Here is a 13,136-nt window from a genome sequence, read left to right as displayed (position 1 = left end):
TCTCCCTTCGGCCACTCGCTTCATCCCTTCTCGTCATTCTTGTATCTTTTTCTTTCTGCTAAAACGGAGGAGGTGCCCGGGGCCCATCCGGATTCTGGAGCGAAGGTCGAGTCGGGGACCAAATCCGACGCCGTCGGCATGGGGACTCGCTCGGGCGCGACGACCAGATAGATGCTCTCCTTTTTTCACGGGAGACTTCCGGCCGGGGGTGTGCAGTACAGACGAGAGCCGGGGCCACCCCCACCCACCCACCCAAGGCCATGCGCCCCGCGCTCCCGCCAGTCCCGCGCGCGGACACAAAGGTCCCGTAGGGACTGGTCCCGCCCGCCCCGCCCCTCCTCGAGGCCGCGGCCTCATTGGCCGAGAGCTCCAGGGGGCGGGGTCAGGGGCGGGCGCGGCGAGCCCGCCCTGCCAACCACGCCCCCTACCCAGCTCGGTTCCCCGCAGTTGGAGCTGAGCGCCTGGTGGAGCGAAGCGGATAGCCAGGTAGGCAGCTTCTCCGGGGACCCCAGAAAGGGCGTGGTGGGGGTGCCCTCGCCCCGAGGGAGGCCCAAGAACCTCTGGCATGGGACCTCGGCCTCTTCTGCCCCCGCTGCCCCCCATTCATTCCCACTCTGAAGGGTCTTCCAGCTCCCCGGCTGCGTCTCTGGGCCCCTCGGAAATGGCCGGGCGGCAGTGGCCTGCTTGGGCAGCGCGGGTTACTCATCCCCGCCTGGAGGATGGTGGGTGTGGCAGCAGCCCGAGGGATTTGGCGCGGACGTCTGGTTGCATGTCCCGCCTGGCCACCTGTTTTCTTGGTGCAGAAAAAAAACCCTCTTCTCCTCCTCCCGGGCCCCCACCCCCACCCCTCCCCTTGCTTTCGCTGGATGGAGCTGGATGGGGTGACTCGCGAGGCGCTGGGGCGAGGCGCGCGGGGCGGGGGCGCCGCTCGGGGAGGTGGAGCCAGCCCCCAGCCAGGCCTGGCCGCGCCAGCTGCGGGCTCGGCGGCGGGACCGCTGCCAGGCCTGGCGAGGAGGTTGGGGAGGGAGCGGGGACATCCTGGCGCCGTGCGATTGGCCGCCCCTAGGGAGGAGGAGCCGCCGGGCGCTCACCCGGGGTGTTTGTGTCTGGATGGGGGGGCCCCCGGAGGCCGTGCAGAGAAACTTCACCCGCGCCCACGGGCTCCCTCCCTGCCGGCCTCACTGGCAGACCAAGTTTTCAGGCCGGAAATGCAACGGTTTTTTGTTTTGATTTCTAAAAAGGAAGCCCCCAACAGCTTATCTGGGGTTGGAGTGAATGTATGTATTGGGAGTGGGGTCGGGGGCCGGATTTCAGCCCCTTCCAGGCACGATCTCCGTTCCCACAGGCGGGAGGGTCTCACTGCAACACAGAAGGCTTCTCTGAGCCTCCGTTTCCTCATCCGTAGACTGGGGATGTAAGTTTCCCTACCATAATGGGGTGTGCGAGAATAAAAGGAGATAGTTGACCCAGGACTGGGGTGCGGGAGCTTTCGCTACTGTTTCATTTTTTATTTGTTTTTTTAAAATATATGTGTATTTCTTGGTCTCTTCATTCCCAGTCTTGCCCCTCCAATATTCTTCTCTACCCTGAACGCAGGGGGAACTTGTAAAAACAGATTCAAATCAACCCCGGGCTTAAAATCGCCTATTGATGTCCTCGATGTCGTTTCAGTCCCAAACTCTTCACCAGAGTTTTCTGTTATCGCCCTCCCCCAGACAGACCGTCCCAGCCCCTGTCTGGCACCCGCCCTCCCTCCCTGCCCCTGAGCCTGTGCCCCTGCAGACCCCTCTGCCAGGAATGACTTCCTCACGGCCCCTGTAGGGCTTGAAGCAGGCGCCCCTTCCTCGGGGCCAGGGACCTTCTCCAAACCCCCTCTAATGCTCGCCTTTCCCGGGCGGCCTTGATGGCCGCGGGTTCTCAATGCTGCGGTCTTTATCACCCTCCCCGGAGCCCCAACAGAGCAGAAACAGGGCCTGTAGCATCGCGAAGCCCGGCCCCGAGTAGATGCTCGGGAAGAGCTGGGCCAGGCCCATCGCCGGGCTCTGAGGCCTGGGCGGGGAAGAGGGAGGCCCCCTCGGGAGAGGAACGGTCTTTGTCTCACCGAGTGGCAAAGTCAGGGCATTCGGTTTGTGTCCCATCAGCAGAGACGGACGTGGGAGGGATTATTCTAGACGGCCGGAGCCTGGCAGTGCTACCATTAGCGGCTCGACTATTGTTGCCTGAAGCCGTTGTATCTGGCACCCTCCTGTACAACACCCTCCGTCCGCCGGGCTGGAAGGCTACACCAGGACCGTCCCATTTGACAGATGGGGAGACTGAGGCAGGGAACGGGGAGGTCGCTTGTCGGGGGGGGGGGTCACAGAGGGAGCGGAGAGCACAATTAGGCCTGAGACTCAGGTCTGATCGAAGCCCTGGATGGAGGCGAAGATGGTATACAGGAAGGCTGGAAGTGGGGGCGATGGGATGGGGATACAGAATCGGCCTCGAGTTACCCACAGGGGCTTGGGCGCTTCCCAGGCCCGGAGCCGGGCGGGGCGGGCCGGGCACGCTAACGGCAGGGCTGTGACGGAGGGCGCCTCGGCTTCCCGGTCGCTGGTCCTCGGGTTTCCGGCCTCTTCCCAGCACTCCGGGGCGGCCGAGCAGTTCCCGGCTGGGCTCGCCCCCCACCCCCACCCCGGGCATGGGCATCTCAGATGCACTTCGGTGTCTTGTTCGTATTTCTCTCTGCTGCGGGCGCGGCCAGCTCCAGCCAGGCCGCCTCTCCCTCGCGCCCCCTCCCCTGATTCCGCCCCCGCAACTCCCCTCGACGCCCCCTCCTCACCTCGACCCCTCCCACCTCCCGTTGCCAGGCTCCGCTCCCCCATCCCAACTCCCCTCCCCTCTCCCTGGCACTGCCCCTCTCCCTGGCCCCGAGCCCCGCCCACCTCCCTGGCACCGCCCCCTGGCCCGGGCCCCGCCCCTCTCCATGACCACGCCCTTCCTGCCCCCGAGCCCCGCCCTCCCCTGGTCACGCCCTTCCTGGCCCCCGAGCCCTGCCCCTCTCCCTAGCCGCGCCCTCCTGGCCCCGAGCCCGGCCCCGCCCATGGGCCCCTCCCCTCCCCTCCCCTTCTCTCTTTCCCCCTCCCCCCGACCCCTCTCTCCCCGATCTGAGCCCCGCTCTCCCCGGCGCAGCGGAGAGGAATGCGGCCCAAGCTCGCCTCGGGGCTCTTTTCGTGAACCTCTTCCTGCTTCCTGGGACCCCGCTGTTCCACTGACCCGTTCGGCCCAAGTGCCCCCAATCTGCGGGGTTGGGGCTCAGTTGGGCTGGAGGTGGAGAGGGGAAGGGCGGCGTCTCTGCCTCAGTTTACAGCTGAGGCACCTGGGTGGGCTAGGGTGACTTTGTGACTCATCTGGTGGCCCCCTTATGCTGGCTGAGAGGTGGGCCGGGCCAGTAACCCTATAACCAGTACTACTCGGTATCAGTCTTGCCTTGCTGGGGGGAGCTCCTTAGAAATGCAGAATGTGGGACCCGATACCTGTCTTAGGAAAGTGTTCTGTCCTGTTCCCATCGTGTGGCCTGGAACTCATTCTCACCTGCCAGCAGGGGCCTGGCCCCCTGGCTAGGAGGTATCAGAACATGGTACCCTGCCCTGGCCTCCCCCATCCAGAAACCCAGGGAAGGCTCCACACCCCATTTTTCAGAGTAGGCTTGATGAGATCTGGCTTTGCTGCCAGGCTGAGAAAGAAGCTCAGTTCTTTTCTCCCACCCCTATCTTCCTGCCCTCAAGGGCCTGAAAGCTACCAAGAATGGAGGAGCCTTGTGAAATGAACTGCAAACGTCTCACTAAAGTGTAAATGACCGAAAGCACTGCCAAGGATCCCTTCCTGGAGTCAGCAACTGGTTACGTGGCTTCAGACAGCCTTGTCCTTATTTATTTTATTTTGGCTGTGCTGTGTCTGTGGCTGTGCGGGCTTTTCTCTCATTGAGGTGAGAGGGGGCTACTCTGGTTGTGGCGCAAGGAATTCTCATTGTCGCTTAGCTTCTCTTGTTGTGGAGCACAGGCTTTAGGGGACTGGGGCTTCAGCGGCTGTGGCTCCCGGGCTTTAGAGCACAGGCTCAATATAGTTTTGGTGCACGGGCTTAGTTGCTCCTCTGGACCAGGGATTGAACCTGTGTCTCCTGCATTGGCAGGCAGACTCTTATCCACTGGGCCACCAGGGACGCTTCAGACTTGCCCTCGATGTGACTGGTGGGGCTTGAGGGCAGGAAGGCAGGGGCTCCGCAGGACTGGGTGGGTCTCCAGTCCCTGGATGTGTGGGTTGGTGGAAGAGGGGCTGGGAAGACCAGAGCCTTGTGCCCAGCTGAGCTCTGTGAACCTTCCTGGAGGACCCACAGGGCCTGTGGGAAATTCCCAGGCTATTTTGGGCTGAGGCCCCCTTCTTGCCCTTTCCCAGGGTAAAGGCCTTGCTGGTGCCGGGGGCGGGGTGGCTTCCTCCACCCCTCCCTGCCCAGTCCATTGGTGCTCATATGTATGCACGCGCTTGTGTGCCTGGCTTCACTCTCATGGATGTGCACACATACACACTACATTCACAGCCACACACATATACACACGTGCATGCACTCATGCAGACATGCTCGGCAGCTGTGACAGGCCTTGGGCATGACACCTGGTCTGAATTTGCTGCAGGCCTGAGGCCCATCTCTGGTCTGGCCTAGAGCCTCAGCCTGAGGCGACCCTTTGCAGACTGCTGGCCGTTGTAGGGAGTGGATGAAGCTGTAGGGAGGTGAGAGGCCCCAGAGCAGGGGCTAGTAGGGTGGGCCCTGCCTCCTCCAGGGCCAGCTTCCCCCTGGCGTTGCTGCACACTCAACACCCCCATCTGTGTTTGTGGGGGGGTTGGGGGCAGCAGCCGACCCCAGAGCCGGCTCCTAGGTGACTGGCTCCTCCCTCCGCCAGCTGGTTTCCTTATCGCTGGACTTTAACCCATGCCTCCCCACACAGAGGCCCTTCACTCCTCCCTGTCCCCGCCCCCCACCCCCGCAGGCCGGGGGTGGGGGGGTGGGGGGGGTGGCTGGCTCCCATCCAGGTCTACCCCCGCCTCAGCTGTGCTCTGCATGGATGGCCCTCTGGAGGCGGGCAGGGTGGTGGTTGAAGCCCCTGCGTCTCCCAGGCTGGCAGCTCCCTTCCCCGACTCCCTCCTGGAGGCTCTGCGGCCCTCCATGCCTCAGTTTCTCCCACTGCCAAGTGCGCATGCGCACAGCCCCACCGCGTGAACGCCAGTGGGGGCTGCCGGTCCTGAGGCTGGTCAGGGGGACCCTGCTCTGCCCCAGCCCCAGTGCTGGGGCCCAGGACTTGGAAGAGACCCCGTGTTGCCCTCAGGTTGCTCTGTCCCCAAGCCAGGGGCTTCTATTGGCATCTCTGCGGGACTGGGTGTCCTGGGAGAGTCAAAGGGGCTGGGGAGGAGAGAGAAGGGGACCCCAGTTGAGACCTGCTTTCGGGAGAGGTGGGCATGGCAGGGGCCGGGGGGACAGTCAGATGGATGGACATGGGCAAGAAGAGTGGAGACCTGTGGGGATGATGATAATGCCCTAGTTCCTGAGCTGGCCTGCCCTTCCACCCACCTATCTCCTGCCTCTCACCCCTCCTTCCCCAGTGACCCCCCCAACCCCCAGTCTCCTTGCTGGCCTTTAGTCACACCTGCCTCTGCCAACCTCAGGGCCTTTGCACAGGCTGTTTATCACACTGGAAGAGCCGCCCTCTGTTTTAGAAATGGCCCACTCTTGTTTGTTTGTTTGTTTATGAGTTTTATAGTGCATGGGCTTCTTGTTGCAGAGCCTGGACTCAGTAGCTGTGGCTCATGGGCTTAGTTGCCCCACAGCATGTGGAGTCTCCCCGGACCAGGGATCAAACCCGTGTCCCCTGCTCTGGCAGGTGAATTCTTAACCACTGGTCCACCAGGGAAGTCCTGCTGTCTTGTGTCTCTACTGCCATAAACAGGTCCTGCCATCAGGTGCGTGTTTGTTGAATGACTTTATGATGACGGTTATAACAATTGTAGCTGATCCTTAAATGCTCACTTGTTCTGGGCGGAGGGTGTGCAGAATGCTTAAAACATGTATTATGTCATTTCACTTACTGATGCTGGTGTGAAGTCAGGACTTTTAAAAAAAAATCTCCAGGTTCCAGATACAGAAACCAAGGTCCAGAGAGGTCAAGTAACTTGCCCAAGATCACACAGCTGGAAGGGTGGGATTTAAAGTCAGAGGTGCCTGACAGCAGGGGAAAGAGGGAGATTTTGGGTGGGGATGGGGAGGGCTGTTCTCCGCCTCACTCTGGTGTCCTCAGGCCCCAGTGGTTCCCACCTGCTGTCCTGGGTGTGGGGCCCTCCCTTTTTCTGGACCGGCCCCCCTTCCCAGAACCCCAGGCATTGGAACATTCTAGGACTCTATGACCTGTGCTGGTGGGTCATGCCGGAGCCTTGACCCCAAGCCGCCGGGGCCTGTCTGAGGTGGGGGCTCCCGGGACTCGCGGTCCTCCCTGGCCGAGGCCGCAGCTGAGAGAAGGGTCAGGAGGTACTATGTCACTTCCTCCAGGGAGCCAGCTGGCTGCCTCCCCTCCCAGCCAGACGGAGCTGAGTCCTGAAAGGGGAGTGTGTAGGGGGCTGCGGGGCCACGTGGAGGGATCCGGTTGGTCCTCTTGGGGGGCAGAGGTGGGCCTGACCCCCGAGGAATCAGGCCTGGCTCTCAGGTGGTTTGGGTTGGGGGCAGAGGGGTGCTGCTGGGCAATGCAGGTTGAAAGCTGGTGCCCTGGGCCACATAAATGCCTGCAGATCAGGAAAGCCAGGGTGGTGGCGGGGGTTGGGGGTGGTGGTGGGGAGGTGGACTGGAGGCTCTGGTTGCCGGAGCTGCTAGTTTTCCAAACCTAGCTGGAAACCTTGCTTGCGGGGGCAAAGCTCTGGGATGTTTAAAAGAGCTCGTGTTTTAAATGTGAAAACCTCGTGTGAACCTCGCAGAACCCAGTGGAGCTGCTCCTGCCCTACCATGCCCTGTGAATGGGCGGGGGGGTGACATCCTGGGAATGAAGGGGGGCTGACATCTGAGTCAGGCTCCTCTCCTTCCTGGGGCCGGGGGGCCCGCACCTGCCCCACCTGAACCCCCACACCAACCCTGAGCAGGTGCTGCGTGATGCCCACCCAGCTGCACCAATGCACAGCTGATCCCAGACAGCGGAAAGGACTCAGCCAAGGTCCTTTGGCTCCTGGTCTTGGGCTCTTTCTTCATGGCCTTGAGCCAGGGCCACCAGCGAGTTGGGTACAGCGGCCACGTGCTGCTCTAGAGTCCTCTCTCTCCAGCTGGGTCTGCCCCTGGCCTCTGATGTGTGTTAGGGGTCACAGAGGGAATTCCATTTCTCAGCAGCGATCAGAGACTTGGGCTGGGTGGAAATGAACTTCAAGGCCTGGATCTGAGTCAGGGGCCTGGTGGCCAGAGATGCTGCCTTTGAAGTGCTCCTGCCCACTCCCCCTGCGCCCCGGGTTTCCTCCTGGATGCAGACTTGACTTGGGGTCTGAGCCCTTTTTGATTTGTGTCCCGGAGTTTCCTGAAGGAGCACCGAGTGTGGGTCCCTTTTTTGCTTCCCTTTCCCCATAGTGCCCGGCACTTAACAGGGGTCGGGAAAGGTTTGATGAATGGCTGGAGTCCTCATCCAGGCAGTTGGTATTGAAGCATTCCTGCCTGTCCTGTCTGCCTCCTTCCCTCTCTCCTTCCTTTTTCTCTCTCTCCCTCCCTCCCTTTCACAAGAATTTACCAAGTGCCTGAGTGTGCCAGGGCTTCCTGGCTGGCGCTAGTGGTAAAGAACCCGCCTGCCGATGCAGGAGATGTAAGAGTCTTGGGTTCATTCCCTGGGTCGGGAAGATCCCCTGGAGAAGGGAATAGCTCCCCACTCCAGTATTCTTGCTGGGGAATCCCATGGACAGAGGAGCCTGGTGGGCTACAGTCCATAGGGTTGCAAAGAGTCGGACACAACTGAAGCAGCTTAGCTCGCATGCACGCCGAGTGTGCCAGAGCCTGTGGTGTGGGTCCTGGGAACAAAGAGGGGGCCAGTGGTGTCCTCGCGGTGTTCCCGTGCGGAGCTGTCACAGAGGGAGGCGCATGGCTGCAACAGGAGCGCAGACCAGGCACCTGCCCCAACTGGGACGAGCAGGCGCGTTTCTGGAGCAGGTGACGTCCACGCTGAGTGAGCCTGGAGCCTGCATTCCACAGCCAGAGGAGTATTCGAGTCTCAGATGGCAGACTGTCCGGTGTGAGCATGGGGAGGCATCTGGAGAGCCCCCCTAGGAGGCGTGAGTCCCTGAGAGGCCCCCGTCTCTCTCCAGGTCAGCCATGTCATCTGAGCCACCTCCTCCATCCCAGCCCCCCACCCATCAGTCCTCGGCCGGGCTGCTGGACACCCAACAGGCCCGGGATCGCTCACCGTCCCCGCTACGGGGCAACGTGGTGCCAAGCCCACTGCCCACTCGCCGCACCAGGACCTTCTCAGCGTGAGTCTCGGGCTTCTCCAGACAGGTCACCTCCACATCCCTGTCTATCACATGGGAAACTTGGGGATTGGGAAAGGGCTGATGGTGGGAAGCTGGGCAGGCGCCTCATAAACCCTGCACCGCGCCACCCCCAGGCCCCTCTTGAGCCTGTCGTGAGCTGCAGGTGAGGGATGAGGGTGGCCAGGGATGGGAAATCGCTGGGGTCTTAGATCATCGGGCTTTAACCACACATAAGTCCCTTTTCCCTGGGAGCCCTTGACCTCATCAGCTGCAAAACGGGGACAGTAGCAGGGTGGTCACTATACTGCAGGGGACCCACACGGTGCCTGGCAGGGGTAGAGCTCAGGCCAACATGTGGAGGCTGCTGCTAAGTTAGCCTTCAGAGGGAGGGATGCTCAGGGGGATTTTACTCACACGGGGAAACTGAGGCCTGAAAAAGTTTGCCAGCATCATGCAGAGAGTCACTGTCACCAGGTTCTCGGCGAATGGCTCCCAGAGTTGTGCAGTGTGCAACCTGCACAACTGTACATGGTGGCCCTGCCCAGAATGCCCTAAGGCACAGCTGTGGGTGGGAACTGGGAAGAGCTGGGTGTGCCCCTGAGAGTAGGGGGCTGTCCTAGAGGGCTGGTGGGGGTCCCTCATGCTCTCCCTGCCTTCTGTCAGGACGGTGCGGGCTTCCCAGGGCCCAGTCTACAAAGGAGTCTGCAAATGCTTCTGTCGGTCCAAGGGCCACGGCTTCATCACCCCGGCTGACGGCGGCCCTGACATCTTCCTGCATATCTCCGAGTGAGTCAGTGGCTGATCGGGGTGCTCTGGGGCTGGGGTGGGCGCTGTGGCCTGGAGGAGGCAGGGGGAGTGTGTGAACTCTGCTGGGTGGGTGCCAAGTGTGATGAGGTTGTGTGGGCCAGGCTTGTGTGACAGTGTTCAGGGCTGGGGGTGTGAGCCTGTACGTGGTGGTGGCAGCGTGTGAGACACTGCAGGCGACTGTGTGTGTGTGTGTGCATGCACACATGTGTGTGCATATGTCTGCACACGTGTCTCTGTGTGTGTATGCGCTTGTGTGTGTCTCCGTGTGCATATGTCTGTGTGCATGTGTCTCTGTGTGTGTTTCTCTGTGTGTGTGCATCTCTGTGTGTATGTGCATGTGAGTTGAGAACCTTCTTTAGGCTTCCCTGGTGGCTCAGCTGGTAAAGAATCTGCCTGCAATGCGGGAAACCTGGGTTCGATCCCTGGGTTGGGAAGATCCTCTGGAGAAGGGAAAGGCTACCCACTCCAGTATTCTGGCCTGGAGAGTTCCATGGACTGTACAGTCCATGGGGTCGCAAAGAGTCGGACACGACTGAGCGACTTTCACTTTCACTTTGGGGTGGGTCTGAGTGCCTCTGTGTGTCTGGTGGGCAGGCACGGGTGTCCCTGTGAGTCCTGTGAGCCTGTGTTTGGCCTGGGGGTGGGTGCCTGCACTCCCCTGGGGACCCTGCCCTGGTGAGGCTGGGGGCTGACCGAACTCTGCTCCAGGAAGGAAGTGTGGGGCTGGACCCTCTCTCCTGCCACTTGCTCACTGACGTCCTTCCTTCCTGAGTGTCTGGAAACCCTGGCGGGGAGAGGAGGGAGGGGGCGCCCAGGGTGGGGCCCACACATCCTCGGCCTTCGGGCTGGAGGGTGCCCTGCAGGCTGGGCACCACCTCTGGTCTTCGAAGCAGCTTGCAGATTTGTGGGGACCTGATCGGCCCCCCCACCCCATCCCCATCTTTGACCTCAGCAACCCCCAGTCTTTTTGTTGGTGGCAGGTAAGGTACCCCACACAGCAGGCCTGACAATATGTAGAAACCATGTTTTGAAATTAGGCTCTTTTTGTAAACGTCTGTTGAGATGGGAGAGTTATGCTTCCTTACTCTCCTCCAACGTCCCTACACGCCTGGGCTTCACAGACCCGCTGTACAGTGTAGACATGAGGACGGCGCTAAAGCAACGCCTCACCTTTACTCCTGAGCTTCCTGGTGGCCACAGCAAAGAGGGCAGTGCGATTTGCAATGTGATTCTTCAGTCAAGGCCATATAGTCCCAGGGGAGAGCTGGCCGGACTTGGCCTGAAGGATCCAAAGGGGATACTTCCCCTGGGGTGGGGGTGTTGGGTAAAGCCAAGGCGGCATCAAGATGGGGACCTCCTCATTCCGGGTGAGATGGTGACTCATGTCCTGTAGAAAGAGAGGGAAAAGGACTTTCTGGAAAGCTCCGTGGGATTCTAAGGAGCTGAACAACCGAAACCAGAAACCAGGTGCAGCCCGGTTTCCGGGACTCCTGGACCGGGCGGGGGGTTGGGCTGCTGCTCAGGAAACCCCCGGGGGGTCATCCTCCAACTCTGATGCTCAGGCTCAAGACTTTCTCTCCCGGCTCTTCCATCCATAAGCCCCAAGGTGCCCACGTGTAACTACCCTGAGAGCATCCCTGGGGGCGGGGCTCCATCTCTGTCTCCGCAGCCGAGGCCCCGGGAAAAGAGCTGATTGGGTCAGGGGACCCTCAGTCACGACCGAGGGCTCTGGTGGCTCCGCCTGGTGGGGGGTGGGGGTGGGGCAGCTCCTGCCCCAGCTCCTTCTCCCAGCGTCAGCCCTGAATGTCTCTCCTCGCCCCGCAGCGTGGAGGGGGAGTACGTCCCCATGGAAGGCGACGAGGTCACCTATAAGATGTGCTCCATCCCGCCCAAGAACGAGAAGCTGCAGGCCGTGGAGGTGGTCATCACCCACCTGGCGCCGGGCACCAAACACGAGACCTGGTCCGGCCACGTCGTCAGTTCCTAGGAGCGGCCGGAGGCACCCTGGCCCCCCCGGGCTCTGGGGAGAGCCCCCAGGGCAGGAGGAGGCAGGACCAGACGGGAGAGGACAACTGTGCCGCTTGAGATGGGGCATCCGAAAGGGGGGGGAGCGTGGTCCCTGTTAAGAGTCTCCTGGAGGAAGGGGTTGGAGATGGGGGCAGGCACGGGGGTGCCCTCGGCCACCAGCACAGCCTCCGACCACCGCAACCAACATCTCACCATCTGAAAAACATTAAAAGCATTGAAAAAGGAGAGGCGCTCCCTGGTGGCTGAGTGGAGAGTCTGAGCCCCACCCAGGGGCTGGGTCGGGCGGCTTCCCTGGCCCGCAGTCCCTCCCACAACCCCACCCCCGCCCCGGAATTGAAGGCTGAGAATCCCCAGATTGGTCCTCTGGGTAGCGACATGGACCCTGCGTGATTTCCCAGGAGGAATTCCCACCCAAGCGCGCGCACCACCCCCGCCCCTATTCGTGAGTCTCTCCTTGGCCCTGGGCAGAGCAGACTTTTCCGGTTCTCAGCTGGTTGATCCAAGGGGCTGGGGGCGGGGAGGGCGGGGGTCTTGGGGCCTCTGCAGCAGGAGGTGAAACAACTGGGCGTCTGGCAGGCCTGAGTCCTCCATGTGGCAGTCGTGTGTTCAGAGGCGAGTCCTCGTTCTCTCTGAAGCCTGGTCCTGTCTGTCTGTCTTTGGTTGAGGATTTTGGCTCAGCCACCCATCCGGGAGGTGGTGGGGAGTGTGGAGAGGGGGAGGGTCTTTGTTTCCAAACAGACCTGTCTCGGGATCCATCTAGAAAAGAGGAGGTGGTTTGCTTCCTGGGAGCCTGGCGAAGTCACAGGTTGAAGGAGAAATATGCTTTTGGTGGAGTTTTCTGGAAAACTGGTGTGAACCGCTTAGGATTGTTCTTTTTTTTTAAGAACTTAATCTCTCACTGAAGCCAGTTATGTTTGCACTTTGCTGTTGACATTGCAGACCTTTGTGGATATTTCCAGTAAACAGATCCTTAAGGCTTTCTTTTGGTGTGGCTTGGTTCGGCTTTAGTTGTGATTTAAAAATAGAAATAGCTGGTAAATATGGGGAAAACATATTTCACAGGTCTTGAGATATGTGGCCACACCCATGAAATTTGTAGTCAAGGGTCTATTTGGCAACGCAGGGAGGTGAGCCCTTGAAAGATGGTGGGGCCTCATCCAGTGTCTTAAAATCTGAATTTCTGCAAGGGGGTCAGAGGCCAGAGCTATTTTGCTGAGAACCAATGGGGTTGTGTGTGTTTTTTTCCAGGTGTAACTAATCTACAACACAATGTTAGTTCCCTGTGCACAACACAGCGATTTGGTATTTCCATACATCATGAAATGGCCACTGGAGTTGTTTTTAAGTAGGCTAATAAGTATTGGTTACAAGTGTGCGGTGAAACATCACAGTTAAGGAAGTTGATCTTTTTTCCCAGCCTGTCGTGCCCTGTTGAAGGGTCCTTCCCACTCTGCCTTCTGCTGGTCTGCAGTGGCCGTCTCCCCTGAAGCCTTGGACGGTCCCCAGGTGGCCCCCGGAGATCCCTGTCTGTTGGGTATGGACCACACTTTGAGTGGAGTCACGTCCCCCAAGACCCATCCTTGAGGTTGAGAGTCTGCGTCTTTGCCACCTGCTTCCCCAGGTGACCCCATTGCCTTGTCCTCACCCTGGTACATGGTTGGGGCTCCACGTGACCCCACCAACCTGCTAGTGGGCGGGAAGTCAGATCTGCTCCTCCAGATGACCTGTGGGTCCTCTCGCTGGGGGAGACTCCTTTGTAAATGCTCCATTCTTCCTGGGTGATT

The 13,136-nt window shown here is 60.4% G+C and overlaps 1 protein-coding gene across 2 annotated transcripts; it reads left to right on the top strand.

Annotated features, from left to right (window-relative positions):
* The first annotated feature begins 359 nt into the window (after nt 1-359).
* Nucleotides 360-11,577, top strand: CARHSP1 (calcium regulated heat stable protein 1). Of its 2 annotated transcripts, none has more exons than XM_043914291.1 (4): nt 360-486; nt 8,353-8,517; nt 9,181-9,303; nt 11,149-11,577. In XM_043914291.1, exons 2-4 carry the CDS (start codon nt 8,360-8,362, stop codon nt 11,309-11,311), a joined length of 444 nt encoding a protein of 147 aa, XP_043770226.1. In that variant the 5' UTR covers nt 360-486; nt 8,353-8,359; the 3' UTR covers nt 11,312-11,577. The 2 variants fall into 2 exon arrangements, with proteins under 2 accessions (XP_043770226.1, XP_043770225.1); XM_043914290.1 differs by lacking the exon at nt 360-486 and adding an exon at nt 1,140-1,277.
* The last annotated feature ends 1,559 nt before the right edge of the window (nt 11,578-13,136 follow it).

This window comes from Cervus elaphus, chromosome 10 (genome assembly GCF_910594005.1).
Source record: "Cervus elaphus chromosome 10, mCerEla1.1, whole genome shotgun sequence".
Taxonomy (NCBI): Eukaryota; Metazoa; Chordata; class Mammalia; order Artiodactyla; family Cervidae; genus Cervus; species Cervus elaphus.
Note: the sequence above shows the minus strand (reverse complement) of the source record. Positions and strands in the feature narration are given on the sequence as shown.

Coding starts and splice junctions, on each gene's coding strand:
- CARHSP1 (XM_043914290.1), top strand. Junction 8,518..9,180: donor CGCACCAGGACCTTCTCAGC/GTGAGTCTCGGG, acceptor GCCTTCTGTCAG/GACGGTGCGGGCTTCCCAGG. Junction 9,304..11,148: donor ATCTTCCTGCATATCTCCGA/GTGAGTCAGTGG, acceptor CTCGCCCCGCAG/CGTGGAGGGGGAGTACGTCC.